Source organism: Dromiciops gliroides, chromosome 2 (assembly GCF_019393635.1).
Source record: "Dromiciops gliroides isolate mDroGli1 chromosome 2, mDroGli1.pri, whole genome shotgun sequence".
In the NCBI taxonomy this organism is placed as follows: Eukaryota; Metazoa; Chordata; class Mammalia; order Microbiotheria; family Microbiotheriidae; genus Dromiciops; species Dromiciops gliroides.
Window position 1 is genome coordinate 266,988,266 of NC_057862.1, and position 26,274 is coordinate 267,014,539.

At 38.1% G+C, this 26,274-nt stretch overlaps 1 protein-coding gene across 5 annotated transcripts in view; it reads right to left on the bottom strand.

Annotated features, from left to right (window-relative positions):
* Positions 1-23,816, bottom strand: part of FERMT2 (FERM domain containing kindlin 2) — a 129,904-nt gene extending 106,088 nt beyond the window's left edge. For 4 of the 5 annotated variants that reach the window (XM_043986732.1, XM_043986731.1, XM_043986730.1 and 1 more), the window contains exons 1-2: positions 23,359-23,816; positions 22,534-22,699 (exon numbers count right to left, since the gene is read on the bottom strand). In XM_043986732.1, the coding sequence (XP_043842667.1) occupies positions 22,534-22,690 (157 nt within the window). In that variant the 5' untranslated portion in view covers positions 22,691-22,699; positions 23,359-23,816. Of the gene's footprint in view, positions 1-22,533; positions 22,700-22,979; positions 23,115-23,358 lie in introns of those variants that run through there. The other variant, XM_043986729.1, reaches the window with a different exon arrangement.
* Positions 23,817-26,274: the final 2,458 nt, after the last annotated feature.

The window sequence follows — 26,274 nt, forward strand, 5'->3', positions numbered from 1 at the left end:
TTTTAGACATATTAAATTTAGGTTATCTGGAGAGAGACTCAAATGGTTCTGTGATATTATTTATTTGGAAGTTCCTTCAAACAATATAGGCAACAACCCAACCATGTCTGCCCACCTTCTGCAACTATTATCCATGTCCTCCCGTAAATTCACCATAGGAGGTCTATCCTGAAGACCTTCCTCATTGTCTTCTGACACTGAAAAAGTACCAGAAAAAGCCATCGATCAACATAATTTTATAGAGCAAGACAATATGAAAACTGCATGTGTATGATATTTGCAGAGTAGATGGAAAATAATCTCAGAAGGAAGTCACTAATGGGGGACTGAGGAGGGAGGAAAGAGCAGGAAAGACAAGGAAATGTCTCTTACAGAAAATGGGGTGATAATGGACTACCCAGTGGCTCTACTGTATTTCCTTTAACTCTCCATAACAAAAATGCCTTCCCTACCCAACACTCCCCTCTATTATTTCCCTCCATTAGAATATAAGAGACTAGAGGGTAAAAACTATCTCATTTTCCTATCTGTCTCCCCATAGTCAAATATGTAATAGGGCCTTTTTTATTCATTCATTTCACCATTAGAAATGAAATGTTATTTTCTGTCACTAGTTTAGCTTGGTCCAATGGTAAATGGACTTCTATATTCTATATTCTAGGGCTCCTGAAAGCCCAGATCTCTAACATAAATCCCAGTATATTTCTTAATATGACCTCAGAAAGACTAATACAAAAGAAAAGAAACAGGGGTGACCTCCTCCATTTGGATGAAAACTGCACAAAAAAAGATAGCCAGAAGCCCACTGGAGTAGAGGGGGAGAGAAAGGAGGAGGGAGAGTTGGAAAAGGATCCCCACAGAGAAGTATTCTCAAGCTACAAAAAGCAGACTTCAACAAGCCAGCATTTTAAACAGAAGCACTCAGGCCAGTGGAAGTTCCAATCATCAACAACCTGAAGCCAGATTCTGGTCTTGGCTTATAAGAAGTGAGAAGACAGAATCAAATGATATAGGTCACTGAAAAGGGAGTTAGAGCCCAGTTTTGAATTCTTCAGAGGACTGTATGACACAGCACCATCATAAACAGGGCCAGCTCTGTAGTGCCAAGCAGATATACAAATAGGGGGCCTGAGATGAGCCTGACTTTAAACCTAACATATGCCTTTCCAGGGCATAGTAGAGGATAAAAATCCCGATTGGGAATTATGCAAGGAAAAAAAGGCTGATTGGGGCCAGAATGTGCAGATGAACATGGAAGACAGACTAAGACAAGGAAAATAGGGACTGATACCAGCTACTTCTTATGGGGCAAATATAACAAAAACAGAAAATATTGGATGTTGGAGGGGATGTGGGAAAGCTGGGATGCTAATCCACTGTTGGTGGAGTTGTGAAAAGATCCAACCATTCCAGAGAGCAATTTGGAACTATGCCCAAAGGGCTATAGAACTGTACATACCTTTTGATCCAGAAATACAAATGCTAGGTTTATATCCCAAAGAGAAAAAGATCTATCTGTACAAAAATATTTATAGCAGCTCTTTTTGTGGTGGCTAAGAACTGGAAATCAAAGGAATGCCTATCAATTGGGGAAGGGCTAAACACACTGGTATATTATGGTGATGGAATGTTATTGTGCTATAAGAAATGACAAGCAGGATGACTTCAGAAAGGCCTGGAAAGACATGGATGAGATGATGTATTGTGAAGTGAGCAGAACCAAAAGAACATTGTGCACAGAGACAGAAATATTGTTTGATAAAGAACTGTGAATGAATTGACTACTCTCAACAATACAATGATCCAAGACAATCCCAAAGGACTATTGATGAAACATACTATCCACCTCCAAAGAAAGAATTAATGTTGAAGGAACAGATTGAAGCACTATTTTTCATTGTTTTCCTTTTAATCAAATTTTCTTGTACAATATGACAAATATGGTAATGTTTTACATAATCATAAAAAAAATTATATTTGGCCAAATAGAAAAGGAGGTGGAAAAGCTGATTAGGAAAAATAATTCCTTAAGAATTAGAATTGGGCAGATGGAAGCTAATGACTCAATGAGATCAGGAAGAAGTAAAGCAGAATCAAAAGAATGTAAAAGTAGAAGAAAATGTAAAATATCTCTACAGAAAAACAATAGACCTGGAACATAGATTCAGGAGGGACAATTTAAGAAGGTATTGGACTACCTGAGGGCCATAATGAAAAAAAGAGCCTGCATAGCTTATTTCACCTTAGAACCAGAGGAAAAAATGGTTATTGAAAGAATCCACCAATCACTCCATGAAAGGGACCCCAAAAGAAAAACTCCAAGGAATATTATAGCCAAATTTCAGAATTATCAGGTAAAGGAGAAAATATTTCCAGCAGCCAGAAAGAAACACTTTAAATATTAAGGAGCAACAATAAAGCTTACACAGGACCTGGCACCAAGTGGTACAGCATACAAATTCTTAGAGAAGTTAAGTGAGTTATAGGAAGAAACAGACAACAAAACTATATTAGTGAGGGACCTCAACCTCTCCCTTGCAGAAGTAGATAAGGAGGTGAATAGAATTTTAGAAAAATTAAATGATAGACCTCTGGAGAAAATTGAATGGGGATAGAAAGGAACATACCTTTTTCTCAGTGAGATATGGCACTCAGACAAAAACTGACCATATATTAGGGCATAAAAACCTCACAGTTGCAGGGCAGAGAAAAGGCAGTAAGCTCTCGAACTCGCAACAGAGAGGTAGGGGAAAAAATGGAAAGAGAAATGAGAGTGATTAAGGAGGGTCATGAAAAAAATGTCAACAGCTTAAAAAGCCAAATAGGCCAAAAGGAAAAGGAGGTACAAAGGCTCTCTGAAGAAAATCACTGCTTAAAAATTAGGATTGACTTTAGGACTTTGTGAGAAATCAATACACAATAAAACAAATCCAAATGAATAAAAAAATAGAGGGCAATGTGAAATATCTCCTTGAAAAGACAGTTGACCTGGTAAATAGATCCAGGAGAGACAATTTGAAAATTATTGGAATACCTGAAAACCATGATCAAGGAAAGAGCTTAGACATCATGTTCCAGGAAATTATCAGGGAAAATTGCCCTGATATTCTAGAAGCAGAAGGTAAAATAGAAATTGAAAGAATCCACCAATCACCTCCTGAAAGAAATTCCAGAAGTAAAACTCCCAGGAACATTATAGCGAAATTCCAGCACTCCCAGGTCAAGAAGAAAATACTGAAACCTGCCAAAAAGAAAAAAATTCAAGTACTGTGGAGCCACAGTCAGGATAGCACAAGATCTAGCAGCTTCTACATTTTAAAAAAAAATTATACTTCACTATGTATTAAAATACCATTAGTTCTTCCTCTGTTGATGGTTTGTATTTTTCATACATCCTTCTTATATCATTCTGCTCATCATTTCACAGTTACTATTGCTAATTGTATTACCCTCCATCCTATTCCCTTACCTTGATATTTACTCCATTTTCTATCTTCTTTCACTCTATCTCTCCTCAAAAATGTTTTGCTTTTTACTGCCCCCTGCTCCAATCTGCCCTCCCTTCCTTCATCTCTCCCCTCTTTTCTCCTTCCCCTCCCACTTTCCCTCAGGGCAAAATATATTACTATACCCAATTGAGTGTTTATGTTATCCCCCATTTCCTTCCCCATTTTCTCCTCTACTCCATAAGCTTTTTCTTCTTTCTTTTATAGCAGCTTCTACATTAAAGGATCAGAGGGCATGAATATGATATTCCAGAGGGCAAAGGAATTGGGATTACAACCAAGAATCACCTACCCAGCAAAATTGAGTGTAATCCTTGAGAGGAAAATAATGGGAAGTCAATGAAAGAGAAGACTTTCAGGCATTCTTGATGAAAAGACCTAAGTTGAATAGCAAAAAAATAGAAAAAAATGGGACTTCAATGAAAAAGAGGACTTTCAGGTATTCGTGAACCTGAACTGAATGGAAAATTTGACTTTCAAATACAAGACCTTAGAGAAGCATAAAAAGGTAAACAGGAAAAAAAAAATTAAGAGGGATGTTAAAAGGTTAAACTGTTTACATTCCTATATGGGAAGATGAAACATCTAATTCCTAAGAACTTTCTCAATATTAGGGCAGATGGCAGAAATAAATTTAGACAGAGAGCACAGGTAGGAATTGATTATGAAGGGATGATATCTACAAAGTATTTATTTTTTGTTTATCTCTTTTTGTGGGGTGGTTGGAGTTGGGTGACATGCCTGGGGTCGTGTAGTGGGGATGAGTCTCTTGTGTCTGAAGCTGGATTTGGACTGCGGTCCTCCTGGGTCCAGGGTAGGTGCTTTGTCCACTGTCACCTAGCTGCCCCATGATGACATCAATTTTAGGGTAAAATTGAGGGCTAAGAGGAATGCACTGGGGGAGTGGAAAAGGGCTCAGAGGTAGAAGGGGTTGAAATCCCACATGAAAGAAACAGGAAAGGGCTTTTAGAGTAGGGAGAGAGATGGGGGAGGAGCAGGGCAGTAAATGAATTTTACACTCATCAGAATAGGCTCAAAGACCTTAATCTCATCAGAGTTGGCTCGAGGAGGGAATAACATACACAATCAATTGGGTGGAGTAATCTATCTAACCCGGCAGGAAAATAGGAGGGGAAGGGAATAAGGAGGGAGGGGCAAAAGAAGGGAGGGCAGATTGAGGGATGGGGCAGTCATAAGCAAATCCCTTTTGAGGAGGGATAAGGTGAAAGAAGATAGATAATAAATACCATGGGAAAGGGAATAGGATGGAGGTTAACAATCGTAATTGTGAAAAAGAGAAAAGAGGAAAAAAATTGTGCAAAAAGTATTTATAGCTACTCTTTGTGGTGACTAAGAATTAGAAATCAAAGGAATGTCCATCAATTGAGGAATGACTGAACAAGCGGTGGTATATGATTGTAATGAAATATTAGTCTGCTATAAGAAATGACAAGGGGCGGCTAGGTGGCGCAGTGGATAAAGCACCAGTCCTGGATTCAGGAGGACCTGAGTTCAAATCCAGCCTCAGATACTTGACACTTACAAGCTGTGTGACCTTGGGCAAGTCACTTAACCCTCATTTCCCTACCAAAAAAAAAAATTAAAAAAAAAAAGAAAAGAAATGACAAACAGGATAATTTCAGAAAAACCTGGAAACTCTCATGAACTGATGTATAGTGAAGTGAGCAGAACTGGGAGGACATTTTGCACAGTGACAGCAGTATTATTCTATGAGCAATTGTGGATAACTTGACTATTCTCAGCAATGCAATGATCCAAGACAATCCCAAAGGGCTAATGATGAAGCATACTATCCACTTCCAGAGAAAGAACTGATATTGATTGAACACAGACCCCCCCCCAAAAAAAGAGTACTTGTAGATTGTATATATATAAAACTTATATCAGATTACTTGCTGTCTTGTGGAGGGGGGAGGAAAAGGGGGGAGGGAGAAAAATTTGGAACTCTAAATCTTATGAAAATGAATGTTGAAAACTACTTTTACATGTAACTGGAAAAAATAAAATGTTTATTGCAACCCCCCCCCAAAAAAAAAAACCCAATAAAAAACTCACAGTCAAATGCAGAAAAGAAATAGTACATCTATCCTTTTCAGATCACGATGGAATAAAAATTATGTGCAATAAAGAAACATGGAAAGATAGACCAAAAATTAATTGGAAGCTAAATAATCTTGTCCTAAAGAATGAATAGGTCAAACAACAAATCATAGAAGCAATCAACAATTTCATCAAAGATAATGACAATAGGGGGCAGCTAGTTGGCACAGTGGATAGAGCACTGGCCCTGGATTCGGGAGGACCTGAGTTCAAATCTGACCTCAGACACTTGACACTTACTGGCTCTGTGACTCTGGGCAAGTCACTTAACCTTCATTGCCCTGCAAAAAAAAAAAAAAAAAGATAATGGCAATAATGAGACAACATACCAAAACTTATGGGATGCCACAAAAGCAGTTCTTAGGGGAAATTTTATCTCTCTCAATGCCTACATGAATAAAATAGAGTAAGAGGTCAATGAATTGGGCATGCAACTAAAAAAGCTAGGAAAAAAAAATTTTAAATCCCCAATTAAATAACAAACTAGAAATGCTGAAAATCAAAGGAGATTAATAAAATTGAAAGTAAGAAAACTATAGAATTAATAAAACTAAGATCTGGCTCTATGAAAAAAACAATAAAAAAGATAAAAAAGAATACAAAATTACCCATATCAAAAATGAAAAGGATGTATTTACCACAAATGAAGAGGAAATTGAAGCAATAATTAGGAGTTATTTTGCCCAACAATTTGCCTATAAATTTGACAATCTAAATGAAATGGATGAATATGTACAAAAATATAAATTGCTCGGATTAACAGAAAAGGAAAAATAGGCCAATTTTAGAAAAAGAAATTGAAGAAGCCACCAATGAAATCCCTAAGATGAATTTCACTGGTGGATAATCCCTCCAGGGCCAGATGGGTTTACAAGTGAATTCTACCAAACATTTAAAGAACAATTAATTCCAATACTATACAACAAATTATTTGGAAAAACAGATGGAGCAGGAATCCTACCAAATTCCTTTTATGAGACAAATATGGTACTGATATCTAAACAAGGAAGAGCAAAAAAGAGAGAAAGAAAATTATAAACCAATTATTCCTAATGAATAACGATGCAAACATTTTTGTTTTGTTTTTTGGTGAGGCAATTGGGGTAAGTGACTTCCCTAGGGTCACACAGCTAGTAAGTGTTAAGTGTCTGAGGCCGGATTTGAACTCAGGTCCTCCTGACTCCAGGGCCGGTGCTCTATCCACCGAGCCGCCCAGCTGCCCCTAACGCAAACATTTAAAATAATATATTAGCAAAGAGATTACAGCAATTTATCACCAGGATAATATACTATGACCAGGTAGGATTTATACCAGGAATGTAGGACTGGTTCAATATAAGGAAAACTATCAAGCTTTTGACAAAATACAGCACCCATTCCTATTAAAAACACTAGAGAGCATAGGAATGGAGCTTTCCTTAAGATTATAAACCGTAGGGGCAGCTAGATGGCGCAGTGGATAGAGCGCTGGCCCTGGAATCAGGAGGACCTGAGTTCAAATCCAACCTCAGACACTAGCTGCGTGACCCTGGGCAAGTCACTTAACCCCAATTGCCTCCCCCCCCCCCCCAAAAAGATGATAAACCGTATCTATCTAAATCCATCAGCAAGCATTATATGTAACAAGGATAAGTTAGAAGCATTCCCAATAAGGTCAGGGGGAAACCAGGATGTCCATTATTGACACTATTATTCAATATTGTACTAGAAATGTTAGTCTTAGCAATAAGAAAAAGAAATTGACGGAATTAGAATAGGCAAGGAAAAACAAAACTATCAGTCTTTGCAGACGATATGAAGGCATAGAGAATCACTTTAGTAAAGTTTCAGGATATAAAATAAACGCACACAAATCAACAGTATTTCTATATATTCTCAACAAAATCCAGCAGCAAGAGATAGAAAGAGATATTCTATTTAAATAACTGTCGACAATATACACTATCTGGGAGTCTGCCTGCCAGGGCAAACCCAGGAACTCTATAAACATAATTACAAAAGGAACAAATGGGAATTTATAAACTGCTCATAGGTAGGCCAAGCTAATATAATAAAAATGATAATTCTACCTAAATTATTTTACTTAATCAGTGACATACCAATCAAACTACCAAAAAATTATTTCACAGAGCTAAAAAAAATAACAAAATTCATCTGGAAGAACAAAAAGGTCAAGAATATCATGGGAGTTACTGAAAAAATGCAAAGGAAGGTGGTCTAGCTGTACCAGATCTAAAACTATATTATAAAGCAGCAAACATCAAAACTATTTGGTACTGGATAAGAAATAGAGTGGTGGATCAGTGGAATAGGTTAGGCACATAAAACGTACTAGTAAATTAATATAGAAATCTCCTGTTTGATAAACTCAAAGACTCTAGCCTCCAGGATAAGAACTCATTATTTGACAAAAACTGCTGGGAAATGCGGAAGAATATGGAAGAAATTAGGCACAGACCAACATCTTATCCCATATACCAAAGTCAAAATGGGTACATGATCTAGACATAAAGGGTGATACCACAGGCAAATTAGAAAAGGAGGGAATAGTTTGCTTGTCATCTACGGAGAGGGAAAGAATTTATGACCAAAGATGAGATAAAGAACATTACAAAATGCAAAATAGATTACTCTGATTACATTAAATTAAAAAGGGTTTGCACAAACAGAACCAAAACAACCAAGATTAGAAGGAAAGCAGAAAGCTGGGAAACAATTTTTATAGCCAATGTTTATGATAATGGCCTCATTTCTCAAATATATAGAGAACTGAATCAATTTATAAGAATACAAGTTATTCCCCACTTAAGAAAAGCTCAAAGGATATGAAGAGGAAGTTTTTAGATGAAAAAATTAAAGCTATCTATAGACATATGAAAAAATTTTCTCTATCACTACTGCAAATTAAAACTACTCTGAGGTACCACCTGACACCTATCCAATTGGCTAATATGACAAAAAAGGAAAATGATAATAACTGTTGCAGAAGATGTGGGAAAACTGGAACATTAATGCATTGTTGGTGGAGTTGTGAACTGATCTAACCATTCTGGAGAGCAATTTGGAACCATGCCCCAAAGATTACAAAACTGTGCATACTCTTTGACCCAGCAATACCACTACTAGGTCTAGAAAGAGATCATAAAAATGAGAAAAGGACCCACATCTACAAAAATATTTATAACTGCTCTTTTTGTGGTGTCAAAGAATTGGAAATTGAGGGGATGCCTATCACTTGGGGAATGGCTAAACAAGTTGTGGTATATGAATGGAATGGAATACTACTGTGGTGTAAGAAATGATGAGCAGGCAGATTTCAGAAAAACCTGGAAAAACTTACATGAATTGGGGGCAGAGCCAAGATGGCAGAGGAAAGGCAGTAATTGCCTAAGATCTCCCCAAGACCTTCAAATAATGCTATAAGACAATTCCTGGAGTAGCAGAACCCACTGCTGAAAGAGATCCCAAAACAACAACTTCCAGAAATATTATAACCAAATTTCTGGGCTCAAGAGGTCAAGAAGAAAATATTGCAAGCAGCCTGAAAGAAACAATTCAATTGTTCAGACACTTGATACTTACTAGCTGTGTGACCCTGGGAAAGTCACTTAACCCTCATTGCCCTACCAAAAAAAAAATGTTTTAAATTGGATAATGGTGAGGAGAGAGAACAAGCTATACATAACAGAGTTCAATCTTTTTCTGTTCTCTGAATAGTTCAATGTTTGTGTTAGTTGATGCTTATGTTCATAATAAAAATGATTTTTTTTTGTGGGGTTAGTGACTTACCAGGGTCTGAGGCTAGATTTGAACTCAATATAGTGCTATCAATTACTTATATTGATACTAAGCCTAGATTAATTCAAATTTCACATTATGCCAAACAAATCTGAAAGTCTTAAAAAAAGGAAGGAACTGATTTACTTAGGTCTCAAATTGCAAGAATTTCCTGTATGTGGTAGAAAATATTACCACTGTGGTATTTGTAAGATTAATGCAATCAACTCACATTTATGAAGTTTCATTTCCTCATTTAGGAAAGTTTAAACTCATTTCAAGAGAATACTGGAAATTGCCAATTTAAAAAAAATTAAGACAAAAAAGTATAGACCTTATAGAAAAGATCTAAGAGAAATTAGTTTACTACTATATTAAAAACCAATTATTAAATTTAGACCCAGGCTTTTCTTCTTTATTTCCTAATTTAAGGCCCAGCTCTTCTAAAAAGTTAGTCTCTGAAAGTATGACTGATTGATGAGATTGCCCTAGCCCTCAAGGAACATGCTCTGCAAAACCGGGTAGGACCCCACCCAACTTCTGTTTAGAGTGTAAAAAGAATCCAGTCCGGGTGAGTTCTTACCTGGGGGGAAAAGAGCTCCTCCATTATAGTTCAGGGTGACCCAGCCCATGAAGCAGAAAATCAACCATAGAGGTCTGGATGGAGACAGATTCTCATCCAGATTGCTGGAGGTATATCATGTCTAATTCCTCATTAAATGTCCACCAATCAGGGTTGTTTTTCACTTGTCAGGAATATTTCCCTTTTAAAAAAAAATATTTAAGGCTTTCAGGCTTTCCATGGGTTTGTCTTTGTTTATAGAGAAACCACTGACCAATTTATTGATTGCTGGCTAATTAATAAATTGATTATTAATTACCCAGAAACTCTATCTGGGGGTTTTCATTTGTAACATTTCAAATGTTAAGACATTTGAAAAACTGTGTTTTAATTCTACTCAGAATCAAAACACAGTATGAACCTGGACTAATTAAAATAGGAATGATTTTCCTAAAACAGCCCTTATGATATGCTATATCTTTCTAAAGGCATCAACCCTTTTATTTGTATAGACACACCTATCTTATCTTCATTTCCAAGGCACTTACTTGGAAATTCAAAAAACTTTATATTGGATTCTAAGGTATAAAAAAAAAAACACCAAAAAAATGCATATTACATTGTACTTGAAGTATATAGTAATATAGAACCTAACTTCCACACAACAAAGTTGTATGGGAAAATGTATTTAAAGGTCCAACTTGGTATTGAAAGAATATTTTGAATGGCTAGCCTAATTTGGGGGGCTAATCTGACTGGGGTACTTAATCAGGGACTGCTGACTAACTGGCTATCTGACTGCATTTAATTTAATATGGGCCATTTACAAAGTTTCACCACACTGCTCTATTCCCAAATTGATAAGCAAAATATTAAGAAGCCTCTTAACTAAATAATCAAAGCAGAGTTTATTTATGAGATACTATTGAAAATTAAGAATACAGGGAAATAAAATGTACAACCTGACTGCTTTCCTGCAGTCTCTTTCCCACCTGAACTTCTTGAATACAATAAGGGCCTTAGCTGCCTCTCGCCTCAGGGCACTCAGGTACTTTATTCTAACTCCTCTTAATCTTCACTTTCTCCAACCTGTACCCAGCGCTGAACGCTTCTGTGCTCTCTGCTGCCTCCTGTTCTATCTGTCTGCTCCATCCTCTGCCGCCTTTGTCGCCCCTCTAACCTTGTCTGCCTCTCTTAATCTTGTCCGCTGGCCTTTCCTCCTCTTTGCTCCTAGTCCTGCGTTACTGTTTGTCTAGTCCCCCCTGACAGATCCTCTCCTCCTCTGCTGTCTAACTCCCAGGTCTATATATACCTTTTCTTCTCTCCACTCAAATCTCGGGGCTTCCTGCGCCCCCACAGAACAAGCTAATCTGCCAGTCAGGGCTGCGGCTGGGGCTGGGGGGATGCTCCAGCATCACGTGCCTTACCAGAGCCCAGCCTGGACAAGCCCGGTATCTCTCAGATCCCTCCGCTCAGGTCAGAGGGAGCTGGGGCTTTTCCCCCCCAGCTGTCTGACCTGGCTATTGTACAGCCCACAGGGCTTTTTGGCTCAGCTGAAGCTAAGGAGGAGGGGAAGAGACCCTGAGGGCCTAAGGCTTTCTAATCTCAGCCTAAAGGTAGGGTCCCCAAATCAAAATAAATTTCCACAGTATCCCAGGAACATCTCCCTCTTCCCCTCATTTCCTATAATATTAGCAAATAAGCACTCAGTAAACTCCATTATATGGCTAACTCTGGGGACTGAGGATGTAGAGACAAAAAATAAGCATCCCTGCTTTCAAGGTACTAAGATTTTATCTGAAGGATAGAAACTCTCCAGGTTCCACGAATAATTGGGGACAGTAAAATACATGGGGAAAAGAAATTCTGAAGCCAGTGTAACCCCTTTGGCTATTATTTTCTCCAGCTTCCACGTATCACCAGCTTCATTACAATAACCTATTGCTTCCAACCAAGTTTCTACCCTTCTCCCATTCTTTTCTACCTGCCATCCCCCCTCCAAAAAAATTTCAGATTCCTTCCACCCATATGAAAAGCAAGAACTGAGTGAGCTTTTTTGATATTTCCCAAAGGCTTTTTTGTTGTGTTTTGTTTTTTACTGTATGCAACAATCAAAAAGGAAGAGTCAAGGGATTAAAAATAACAAATAAGGATAAACGTTGTAAAGCTTCAAAATGTCTTTAAATTTCCTCGCATGTATTTACATGTATAGAGAACTGGGGTACTGATCTTCTTCTATTAAACAACGATTTCTTTGTTAAATATTATTGATAGTTCTACACCCCACCCTCACTGCAGCAATCAGAAAGGCTTTTCCTATTCTCCCCATGGCTTTTTACATTTTGACATCATTTCCCCCTCCCCCACCAAAGAATGACTATACAGTTTGTCTTTGTTATTTGTTAATGATATTTAATTTTTTTAATTAACAAAAGCCTATGTTCTCTCCCTTCCACTCCAACCTCTCCCCTGCAATTTTAGAACAAAAGAAAAAAAAATCACGGTCACAAATATGTATAAGCAAACAAATGTCCACACTGGCTATGAGGTATGTGTGTTTGTGTGTGTGTGTGTGTGTGTGTGTGTGTGTGTGTGTGTGTGTGTGTGTGTGAAGAGAGAGGGAGGAAGAGGTGGGGAGAAACTGGGATGGAAGGAGGAGGATGGGGGGAGAGACTCTGATTTAGGTTCCATTTCCAAATCTCAAGGCAGTTAGTATGTTTTATCATTATTCCTCTGGAATCATGGTTGGGAATTACACAGATCAGAGTTCTTAATTTTTTCAAAGTTACTTGTCTTTACCATATTGCTGTCACTGTATAAATTGTTCTCCTTGTTCTGTTCACGTCACTGATTAAGTTCATATTAAGTTTCAGGTTTTTCTGAAACCATCTCCTTTATCATGTCTTAGAGTACAATAATATTCTATCACATGTATATACCATAATGTTCAGTCATTCCCAAATTATGGGCACTCAGATTCCCATTCTTTGCCACTTCAAAAAGTAAAATAAACGGGGAAAAGGAATTCTGAAGCCAGTGTAACCCCTTTGGCTATATTTTCTCCAGCTTCCATGCATCACCAACTTCATTGCAACAACCTGTTGCTTCCAACCAAGTTTCTACCCTTCTATTCTATATCTATTATATGTATATTTATTTATATCTCTAGATTTTGTTTTGCTTAAGAATAATCCTTCTCTAGCAAGGAATAATCAATCTGTCAGATCTAGAGAAGGGAAAAATTCATGACCAAACAAGAGATAGAGAGCATTACAAAATGTTAAATAGATACTTTTTATTATATTAAATTAAAAAGCTTTTGCACAAACAAAACCAATACAACCAAGATCAGAAGGAAAGCAGAAAGCTGGGAAACAATCTTTACAGCAAGTGTCTGATAAAAGTCTCATTTCTAAAATATTTAGAGAATTGAGTCAAATTTATAAAAATACATTCCTCAATAATATATTATTATAAGCCATTCCCCAATTCATAAATGGTCAAAGTATATGAAAGGTTTCAGATGAAGTCAAACTATCTATAGTTAGATGAAGTGCTCTAACTCACTTTTTTTTTTTTTGCAGGGCAATGAGGGTTAAGTGATTTGCCCAGGGTCACATAGCTAATAAGTGTCCAAACCAGGATTTGAACTCAGGTCCTTCTGAATCCAGGGCCAATGCTTTATTTACTTCTAACTCACTTTTGATTAGAGATATGCAAATTAAAACAACTCTGAGGTACCACCTCACACCTATCACATTGGCTAATATGATAAAAAGAAAATGATAAATGATGGAGAGGATGTGGAAAAACTGGGACACTAATTCACTGTTGGTGGGGTTATGAACTGATCCAACCATTCTGGAGAGTAATTTGGATATATCCAGAGGGCAACCAAACTGTGCATAGCTTTGATCCAGCAAAAGCAATATTAGGTCTATATCCCAAAGAGATCATAAAAAAGACAAAAGGACCTACATGTCCAAAAATATTTATAGCAGCCCTTTTCATGGTGGAAAAATATTGGAAGTTGAGGGAATGCCCATCAATTGGGAAATGGCTTAACAAGTTGTGGTATATGAATGTAATGGAATGCTACTGTACAATAAGAAATAATAAGCAAGCAGATTTTAGAAAAACCTGCAAAGACTTGTACAAACTGAAGCAAAGTGAAATGAGCAGAAACAGGAAAACATACATAGTATCAGCAACATTGTGTGATGATCAAATATAGATTAAGTCATTCATGCTCTTCTTAGCAACACAATTATCCAAAACAAGTACAAAGGACTCGTGATGATCCATATAAAGAACTGATGGACCAGAGCACAACCAAGGAGAGCAGTGACCTCTCCTTAGATCATACCACCTTGGAAGAACTGAAAACTTGACCCCCAGAACTAGCTCTGAACGCAGCAACACAAAAACCCCTGAAGTTTGGAATAGTGCTCCCTCCATCAGAGCCAAATTAACATAAAGTTTAAAGTCAAGAAACGGGCTAGATAATTAGCAAAAAACAAAAAAAGAACCTGATTATAGAAGGTAACTATGGTGACAGGAAAGATCAAAACACAAACAGAGGGAGGGGAAAACAGGATGGAGGAAAATATACAATAATAATAAATGTGAAAAAATGTTTACAGCAAATTTCTCTAGAAAGAGCCTCATTGCTCAACTCTAGAGAGAAGTGAATCAAATTTATGAGAAAAAAAAAAAAGCCGTGCCCCATAAGTGTTCAAAGGATATAAACAAGCAGTTTTCAGACAAAATAATCAAAACTATCTATAGTCATATGAAAAAAAATGTTCTAAATCACAACTGATTAGAGAAATGCCAATTAAAACAGATTAGCTAATAGAACAGAAAAGGAAAATCATAAATATTGGAAGGGATGTGGGAAAATTGAGATACTAAGGCACTGTGATGGAGTTATGAACTAATTCAACAATTCTGGAGAACAATTTGGAACTATGACCAAAGGACTATAAAACTTTGCATGCCTTTTGATCCAGCAAAACAAATGAGAAGTCTGTATCCCAGAGATTAAAAAAGAAAGAAAAGGGTCCATATGTACAAAAATATTAATAGCTGTTCTTTGTGTGGTGGCAAAGAATTGGAAATTGAGGGGATACCCATCAATTGGGGAATGGCTAAACATGGTATGGTTTATGATTGTGATGGAATACAATTGTACTACAAGAAATAATGAGAGGGGGGCAGCTAGGTGGCACAGTAGATAAAGCACCGGCCCTGGATTCAGGAGGACCTGAGTTCAAATACAGCCTCAGATACTTGACACTTACTAGCTGTGTGACCCTGGGCAAGTCACTTAACTCTCATTGCCCTGGGGGGGGGGGGATAATGAGAGGTATGGTTTCAGGAAACACTGAAAAAACTTGCATGAACTGATAGAAAGTGAAATGAACAGAACCAGGAGAACAATGTACCAACAACAGCAATAATTTAATCATGATCGACTATGAAATGACTTGTTATTCTCAGCAATACAATGATCCAAGACAATTTCCAAAGGATTTGTGATGAGGAACCCTATCAACCTCCAGAGAAAATACTAATAGAGTCTGAATGCCAAAAATTTCTTAAAACTTTATTTTTCTTGGGTTGGTTGGAGGTTGTTTTGGTCTGGGTTTTCCCCCCACAATATGACTAATATGGAAATACATTTTGCATGAATGCACATATATAATAACATTTCTAATTGCTTGCCTTCTCAATGAAGGGGGAGGGAAAGGAAGGAGAGAATTTAGAACTCAAAACTTTTAAAAATTGCTTCTACATGTAATTGTTTAAAAATAAAATTAAATAAAAAAGGAAAAAAACAAAATGTTTAATTTTATTATGTACTTCAAAAAAATCATTGTAGGTAAAAGACATGCAATTTGACATGCATGCTGATGTTTATCATGTTCTGCATGACTATGTGAAAGGCTTTTTTTTTCCTTTTCAAAAAGACAATACAATTACAATTTACTTTTGGGAATCTCATTTCTAATAAGAACAATCCCCAACCACAAATACAATATTCTTTGTACTGCTAGTATGTTACAAACTCCAGACTTCATTCTAGTCTGTCCACTGAAGGATTTTTTATGTAGTAACACACTTCAAATTCTATAATGTAAAAATCAAAGATAAAATCAAATGCTATACATAAATTTTAATTCCGAAATGATTTATAGGAATATTATTCAAAAGAGTTTGGCCTATCTTCATATGAAAAAAATCACACAGGTTAAAAAACAATGTGTATAGTGTATTCAGTTGCATACAAAACCTAAAGAATATTTATATCTTGGAAAAGCATTCCAAGTGAACAATGAATCCCAGAACTGAATAGGAGAAAAATGAGTTGGATTACTTTTTCATAATATTGTGTAGTTCTATTAAAGACTTGTGTCTTCATATATTGTATCTACTAAAGACTTGTATAGTTCTATTAAAGACAGGTTTCTACTTGAAACAAAGGCCCTCCTTTTTAACATCTATTGTTTCCCATGAAGATATATGTATGCAAGTCACAGAGTATAAGCCTCTCCAAAAATTAACTTATGAGTCATTCAAAAGACCAACAAAGTCACATTGTAGTCAAGTATGTTTGCAATTTATTATAAGTAACAAACTGTGTTGGACAAAAGGCATATAAAATCATCAGGAGCATGTGCGAGTAAAAAAGGAGACTCAGTCAATCATGTGATATGAAACAGAACCAATGGAGAATCCATATACTTTGCTTATATTTATGCAATATCAAGAGATTTATTGGAAGGTCCCAAACCTACAAGGAGTCTCTGTTGGGAATTTACAAGAAGCCAAGGTCAGTCTTACTGGCACAGATAGGTTACACTTGTAAAAATTTTGGAGGGTGCAACCCAGATCATTTAAATCAAAATTCAATGATAGTAATACTGTGTCATACAGATAATTCTGGATATTGGAAGGAAGCAGAATATACTACAAAGAAGAGTGGACTTAAGAGTCAGAAAACCTGAGATGGAGTCCTCAATTCTTACTATGTGGTCATAAGTAAGTGACTTGATCTTTCTAAGCTTCAATTTGCTCTTCTGTGAAATGGGGGGGGATAACATTTGCACTACCATGTACCTATATACATACATATATATATATATGTATTTCCATTATTTCATATGTGTCTTTGTACCTTCGGTGTCTAGCATAATGTAGACATTTAATAAATGCCTCTTGATTGTCTGACAAATAAATTAATTTTAATTGCCATTATAGTTATCCTGGGTTCAAAATGTAAAAGATAACATTTGATGAACTTAACAAAAAATAATCTAAGCTCCAATTAAATAAGAAATCATTGCTACTCTATACTAAGGTATTATTTAGTTTGATGGATTATTTCAATAAGGCAAGTGCTTCCTTTTATGATATAGATTATAGCTTTGTAACAAAGCTATCCTGAGGGGTTGATGACAGAATAGGAAAGTTAATCTCATACCAAGGTATTTTTGTTAACATTAAGTTCCATTGGATACATCTAAAATAGTGTCCATTATGGTTACAACTCTGGAACAACTGACATCCTAACTACTAACTCCAAAGGCATTTCTTTGGTCTTTATGTTCTTGACCTCTTTGCAATTCTATACCCTTTACTACCATGAAATATGTTCTCCCTCAGCTTCTGAGATACAATATCCCCTAATTCCCCTACCTCTCTAATTGTTCCTTCTGTTTCCTTTACTAGTCCTCTTATGTTGTTCCTGACCCTTTAATCCTTTGGAAATACTCCCATCCATTCTTGGGTTTCTCTCCTCTCTCAACTCTCTCCCTTGGCAATATTATTTGCTCCCCACATATTCAACATCTACACTACTCTATGTAGATGCGTACCGAATTTTTCTCTAATCCTGACCTCATCCTACCCCCTATCTCCAACTATTTACAAGATCTTTCTATCTAGCTCACCATCATCTCAAAATAAACATGTCCCAAATCATCCTCATTATGTTTCCCTGTAAACATCTTCTTTCTGACTTCCTTTTTTCTGGACCAGATCACTGCTATGGGGAACTTGCTATACAAATATAGTGAGGCTCCTGCTTTTCTACTTAGAAAGTTGAGGATTGGTGGGAGAAAGGTCTAAGAGACTAAATAACCTACTCATAGACATATAATCCATTTATATCAGAAGTAGGACTTGATTATGTCTTCTTGACTGAGTTGGCTATCATTATATCACAATGCCTCTTTCTTCTAACCTCCTAATTTCATGTAAATGGGCTTCTGCATTCACAACCTGGGAGTTATTTTTTACTCTTCCCTTTCATCCAATCATGTTCCAAGTCCTGTCAACTATACTTCCACATGACTTGTCAAATCAATTAAGATTTTTTTAAACCCCTTACTTCATACTAGGCACTATGCTAAGCACTGGGGACACTAAGAAAGGCAAGGAGCTCATATTCTAATGGAGGAGACAACATATAACTAACTCTATACATAAAAGATATATTCAGTGTAAAGGTAAGGTAATCTCAGAAGGAAGGCAGTAGCAGAGGGTGGGACTAAGAAAGTCTTTTTGCACAAGGTCGGATTTGAGCTGAGTCTTAAAGAAGGCCAGGAAAGCCAAGAGGCAAATGTGAAGAGGGAGAGCATTTGAAGCTTGGGACACAACCAATAAAAAGGCAGAGTTGGGAGATAAGAGTGTCATGGTTGAAAAAATTAGGCCAGTGTTGCTCCAGAGTATGTGGAAAAAAGTAAAGTATAAAAAAACTGAAAAGGCGGAAGGGGCTATGCTGTGACAGACTCTAAATGCCAAATAGATCCTGGATGTAATAAGGAGCAACTGGAATTTATTGAGTAGGAGGATGGAGAGGGGTTGTGATACAACCAAACCTGAGATTTAAGAAAATCTCTTTGGATATCCCCCAAAAGAGAAAAAGACCTATCTGTACAAAAATACTTACAACAGCTCTTTTTGTGGTGGCTAAGAATTGGAAATCAAAGATGCATGATGGAATGTTATTGTGCTATAAGAAATGACAAGCATGTTGATTTCAGAAAGGCCTGGAAAGACATGTATGAATGAATCTATAGTGAAGCGAACAAAAGCAAGAGAACATTGTACAAAGAGACAGCAATATTGTTTGATGAAAAACTGTGAATGACTTAACTTTTCTCAGCAATGCAATGATCCAAGACAATTCCAAAGGACTAATGATGAAGCATATTATCCACCTCCAAAGAAAGAACCAATATTGATTGAACATAGACTGAAGTATGCTATTTTTCACTTTCTTTCATTTCTTTCCCTTTTATTCAAGTTTTCTTATACAAAGTGACTAATATGGTAATGTTTTACATAACTGCATATATATATGTATATATATATATATATGATTTCTTCCAGCTTCAGGGAGGGGTGAGGGGAAGAAGGGAAGGAGGGATAAAATTTGGAACTCAAAACTTTAAATAAAAATGTTTATTATTAAAAAAAAGAAAGAAAGAAAATCTCTTTGTCAGCCAACGGATTAGAGTAAACAGAGACTTAAGGAAGGGAGATCAACAAGGTTATTGCCACCACCCAAGTACAAGGCCTTCATGACTACCCACTTAGATTATTTCAAGTTTTCTTATAGGTCTTCCTACTTCCACTCACGATCTGGTGCTTTCCCGCTTTTCCAACCTTTTCTTGTAGGACTCCAAGTATTTACTATTTGTGTTCCAGCCAAAGCATCCTCCCCCAAAATACACACCATACACACCACACACACACACACACACACACACACACACACACACACACACACACACACACAGCCTCCATTCTTTTGGCCAAACTATTCCCAATACCTGTAAAGTCTTCTCTCCCCCTGCTGACCTGCTGAATTCTTCCCGATACCTGTAATGTCTTCTCTCCCCCTGTTGACCTGCTGAATTCTTCCTTATTCTTCAAAGCCACAATAAAGTTCTACCCCTACAGGAAGCTTTCCCTAACTGTGATCCCCCTATTAGACTAAATTCTTTGAAAATAGAGAAACTTTAAAATAAACTAAATCAGTTATTATTACCATTTAAACTTTTTATCCACTCCAAACTTTAGCACAGTGCTGTATGAACAATATTCTACATATCTATATATATCACCCCAACAGCAGCTTAGTTCATTTTATGAAACAAATATGACTCCTCTTAAAACTGATTTTTCTAACAAGGGCCACTTATTAAAAGGACAAGAATCCCTGTTGCAAACATTTGTTTCCTTTGAAGAAAAGGAAATCAAAGATAATTATATTTGTTCTTTCTTTCCTTAACTTCAAATACTAATCTAATATTAGTGTTAGATGGTGAGGGCCACAATTTATAAACATTAGTAAATAATTGATTATTGTCTGTGCTTAAAGAAGACCAAAATAACACCCACTTGTGGGGATCAAGGTACAGTATGTCCAACTTTGGATGATGAGACCAATACAAGTTTGGAAGGCTCTACCACAGATTGGGCACAATAGTCCATGTGAACATTTGGAGTGGAGATGTCTCTAAATTTGCACATTTCACGTTTCTTTCGAGCTACTGTAATTCTGCTTTGCTCAAAGAGCACAGAACCTTCTTTGCTGCAGGAATGCCATGTTGAGTGGTCCTGCACCAGTGTGTTCCTGTTTATAGTTACAATCTTAATCACCAATATTTTGACCAGACCAATTAGTAGGTAGGTGTTAGATGTTAGAAGATGTTAGGTCAATTTTTTGACAGAACTTAATAAAATCAAATTTCCAAATGGTCACATCAGACAACTGTTCTAAAACTATTCTTGGAGCCCACTAGAAAGAAGCAACATCCTTACAAATGAGTCCTCTTTGTAAAAAGATTCTTATTGATATTTCTCACCTTTCCTAATCTTGTCCTGTCCTCTCTCTTCTGTGCCTTAGTTTAAATTGTCCCTTATTTTTGAAATAGACTCCTCTCCCCAAGTTTGACTAATGCTTTTCAAGGGCAAGCTCACGTACTACCTCTTCTATGATGTTTACCTCGATACTACCAACTATAAATGATATGTCTTTCATCGAAACTTTTAGCATTTTATTTAGATTTTTCTCTACCACTTAAATTAATATGGTATTGTATTTATTTTTGCCCATGCCTCATCTTCCCTCCTAAATCCATAAGATTCTTCAGAGCAGGGATACAGAACTTAATATTTGTTGAATTAAATTAAAATTCCTTGAATATAGTTCAAAATACACCCATAGTTATTCTGGATTCTACCCTATGCAGCCAAGTTTCAATGTGCTGAGAATTCAGTTGACTCCTTCCAGTACACCTAACAATTCCTACTATTCAACATACAACTTACTTGTGATAAACTCTTTTTTTTTTTTTTTTGGTGAGGCAATTGGGGTTAAGTGACTTGCCCAGGGTCACACAGCTAGTAAGTGTTAAGTGTCTAAGGCCGGATTTGAGTGATAAACTCTTAAATGTTTAAAACATTTGTTAGGATAACATCACTAATTCTTCTATCAAGACTACAAAATACACTACAACATATACATACACGGCAGGAGGAGAAGAAAATAAAACACGATCTCTTAAAACATTTTTCTTAACTAAAAAGTAATCTACTCAATATTCTCTTTCAGATGACCCACTGACCATTGGTGCAAAACCAAAAGATTCTTACATATTTTGTAGTGTCAAACTACCCTTTGGCTGTGTCAAGCTAGTCTGTGTCTCCAAATTTAATATTAGTCTAAGAAACTGCTTGACATATAACTTAAATTCTTGTTAAACTTGTATTAAGCATCTTCTATGTGAAAAAATGTAAATATGCAAATAAGTACCTACTATATGGTTATCAGAACGGAATGCTTTCCCATGTAAACAATGCTATAAATTATGGTTAAATGAAATATTACTTTTAGTACTGTACTTCAAGAATATTATGCATTAAATGGATCTTTGTTTTTTGCGGGGCAACGAGGGTTAAGTGACTTGCCCAGGGTCACACAGATAGTATAAATGTCAAGTGTCTGAGGCCGGATTTGAACTCAGGTCTTCCTGAATCCAGGGCCGGTGCTCTATCCACTGCGCCACTTAGCTGCCCCCTATAGTGTATATTATACTCAAAGGTGACATCAATGCTAAGTATAAAAAGAGTATATTTGGGGGCAGCTACACCAACATCCTGATACAGAAATTTTCTTTAAAAAAATGCAATTCCTTCTTTGACCATCCCCAACATCAAACATTTCTGAGTTTGTTTTTTCTTTTCACATTACAACAAAAGAGAGTTTTAAACAAGCAAATAAAAGGTCTAGAATCCGATATTCCACTTAGATTTTATAGTATTAATACTACTAGTCACATAAGACAAGTAAACTACCAAAAAACACTGATTTCATACCACATGGGGTGAGGGAGACATAAAGAACACTGTTCACAAATAAACCTTTCAATTAAAAAATTTGTAGAATATAACATATTTGCATTTTTAAGCTACATACCCCCTCAAAGTATTTCACAGAGGGACACACACACACACACACACCCGGGACAGACTTGTACTGACACAACTTACCAAGTTTTTCCACCAACTTGAGCATCACCCCCCCAATATGCACCTCCCCTGTGACTCTCAGGGTAACATCACGGTTCAGGTCCGTCACATGGACACTCAATTCCCACGTCCCATCCGCATAGCAGCCATCTGGCATCCTTATCCCGTCCAGAGCCATAGCTCCTTCCTGTGAGTGGAAAGGAAATGGCACTCGTAAGAGTTACTCTCCAAAAGAAGAGAAATCCCATTGAGCCCTACAAGGCAGGGTGGAGGAAAACTGGAAAGAAAAGGTAACACCGAAAGAAAAATCACGCTAAATAGTGCAAGAAAACACCCTCTCCCCTCTGCTTTAGAGGGCTCTGTCTCCTGAACGATGGGGAGAAATGGGGTAAGGAGCAGGAACAGGGAGGTTACCAGTCCCGACGCACCCTTCCCCCCCAAAAAAATCATTCCTTGTTTTCTCTGACCAGTTCGTGGGGAAACCGATTCACAATCCTCCTTCCTAACACGACCCAGAGGAAGCCTTCACCTAGGCGAAGCCATGGAGCAGGGCCCCAGCCCCGCCCGTTCTTCCCACTGACAGAAGCCCGCTCGGGCTGGGCTCCCCAAGTCCCATTGGAAGGCACAGAACCCGCTCCGCCTCCTGCGAGAGCCGGGACCGTTGTGTTCACCTGTCTACCCCCCCCCCCCCTCCCCACACACATATCCCTGCCAACCGGGCCGGAGGAGACACCGCCCGGGGCTGAAAAAGTCCCCTTCAACTGCGGCTCCCCAGTCCCGCCCTACCCCACAGTTACAAAAACATAAAACTCCAAACAAAAAATCCCCACAGACGTGCCCCCTCACCGTGTGGATCCCCCTGCTCTCGGCCGGCACTCGGTGGACAGGGAGGTTGGGTGCGGTCTGCTCCACGGAGCGGCCCAGGAGCAGCGGGCCCACAATCGCCCTCGGCGTCCCCTCTCCACAGTCCCAGATGGCTCTCTGAGTTATCTCCCGGCCTGAGCAGCTAATGGAGTCTGGGAGCCCCAGTCCCGTCCCCCTCTCCTCCCAACCCACTTCCAGCGGCTCAGCTCCACCCCTCTCCTCCCACCTCTTCTCCTCCCCCTGGATGTCTGGCTACTGGCTGGGCCCTTTCTTCTCCCCGGGAGGACAGAGAAGCGGCTTCTGCGCTAGAAACAGATTAGTCCTGGTCTGGCGTCGCCCCCCAGCCCCCTACTCCTAGTTGACCGTCTGAGGAAAGAAGTCAGCTGGCCACGGGACGTAGGGGGAGGGTGGAGTGGTTTGAGTGAGAGTTTGAGGGTTGGTTCTAGGGGAGGTGGGAGGAACGAGACTGGAGGGAAAGGGGGGGGAGGGGGGCAGCGCGGGTTAGCTCCCTGCAGCCGCAATCACAGCCAGAGGAGCCACTGCCCTTTTATGGAAATGAAGGACCCAGTACCGGGAGGGAGTCCAACATCCGGGCTTTCCGCAGCTGGATCTTGAGGGGAGGGGCATGGAGGTCTTCGCTCTAGGGTGGGTGGGTAGTAAAGACTCCTCTTGACTAGCTTTTCACTCCAAGGGTAAAGGATTTGCCAAATTCCTGTTTATTCCTATATTTGTTCTTCTTCTAAAAGGGAGGGAAGGAGGAAGGAGAAAATTTATTTGTGAGAAAAACCCACAGAAAATTCCCAGGACAAGATTTCTTCTTTTAGGAACAAAGTTCTCCCTTGTTATATCCAATTTTCCAATCCCAGAACCTCACCAAACATAGGTTTCCTGTGCCTTAGACGGTGCCACGCCCCAAAATCCAAAAAATTAGAAGGGAGGAGGAGGGAAAGGGATGGTTTGCCCTTGAGGATAGTGTCCACAAACTTTGCCCTTAATCTCTAGGGCAAAAGATAAATGATCAAATTATAAACCCTAGTTGGAAAAGAAAAATTTCCTTATCCAGTTCCAAGCCCATTCCAGAAAGGCTCTGAAACTTGAGAATCTTGTGAACAACAGAAAACTACCACCGGGTGAATGTCCTGCATAACCAACAGCTCCACGCTGAATTCAGAGAAATTTGCATTTGGCTTTAGCTCTCATTCAGAATCCCCAAATTGAGATATTCAAGTAATAACCCTAATAAAGACTACTGAAAGCATCCTGGTGCTTCCTCCAACAATGAATATTTCATCCCCTTTATAACTTAGTAGATGTCTTCTAGAATTGCTTTGGCAGAAAAAAATCAGCACTCTGTTGCTAACCTAATAACATTTTTCTGTTACCAAGTCTGATTGTAAGACTGAAATGATCTGGTAGACTTTCTATGGCATAGCCTTCCAAAATCTACCTCTTTCTTTGTTGGTTAAGCAAAAAACCAGCTCACACCGTCCTTTAAACATTTAGAGAAAGAGAGGAAACAAGCTTTTATCAACCATTATCTACCAGGCACTATGCTAAGTAAGGTCAAACCCCTATAAAAGATGAAAATTCCCTCAATGTTCTACAAATTCCCCCAAGGTCACACCCTCTTCCTCCCAGTGATTAGATGAACCCCTACTCGTGATCATTCAAACTCCATTCCCTAATCCCCAATGCCTAATCCCGCATTCCCATTTCCCTCAATAAACACCACTCCAAGATGTGAACTGATCCAACCATTCTGGAGAGCAATTTGGAACTATGCCTAAAAGGACATAAAACTTTGACCCAGCAATACCACTACTAGGTCTGTATCCCAAAGAGATCATAAAAAGGGGAACATGTACAAACATATTTATAGCTGTGCTTTTTGTGGTAGCAAAGAATTGGAAATTGAGGGGGATGCCCATCAATTGGGGAATAGCTAAACAAGTTGTGGTATATGCATGTAATGGAATACTTGTGTGCTGTAAGAAATTATAAACAGATGGATTTTTTTAAAACCTGGAAAGACTTACACGAATTGATGCTGAGTGAAATGAGCAGAACCAAGAGATCATTGTACAACATCAACAACATTATGTGATGATCAATTGTGATAGACTTTACTCAGCAATACAATGATCCAAGATAATGTCAAAAGATTCATGATGGAAAATGCTCTCCACAGTCAGAAAAAGAACTATGGAGTCTGGATGCAGATTGAAGCATACTATTTTCACTTTTGTTGTTGCTTTTTGTTGTTGTTGTTGTTGTTTGTTGTTGTTCTTTCTTGCATTTTTTTTCCTTTTGTTGATTCTTCTCTTATAACATGACTAATTTGAAAAAAAATAAAATAAACCCCACTCCAATGTCCTACTCTTTTCCACCTTGTTCTCTGGAATGTCTGCTCCTTAGGCAACAAACTTGATTTCATCTTAAATTATCCTTTTCCTTCAGTCTCCTGGCTCTCTCTGAGACCTGGCTCCTTCCTGCTAACATAGTCCCCCTGGTTGCCCTTTCCAATAATGGCTGTGCCTTCACTGTACCCCCTGTCCCCACTCACTGGTTGAGATGGAATGTTCCTTGCTCCTCATTGCCACTTCCAGGTTTTTATTCTGCTACCTTTAGTCTATAACCTCTCTTCCTTTGAGGTTCATTCAGTTCATATCTACTTCCCAAAATTCTGGTGGCTATTATCTTAGGACCTCCAAATACTCCTCCTTTCTTCAATGAGTTCAAGGCCTGCCTGGCTTATAGTTTTTCTCTCCCACTCAACCCCTGCCCTCATACAGATTGATACTCCCTCAAATACCCTTATCACAGTTCCTCAATTTACTCATCTCCCATGATCTACTCCTCACCTATACCTCAGCCACACACAAAGATGGTTATATCCTA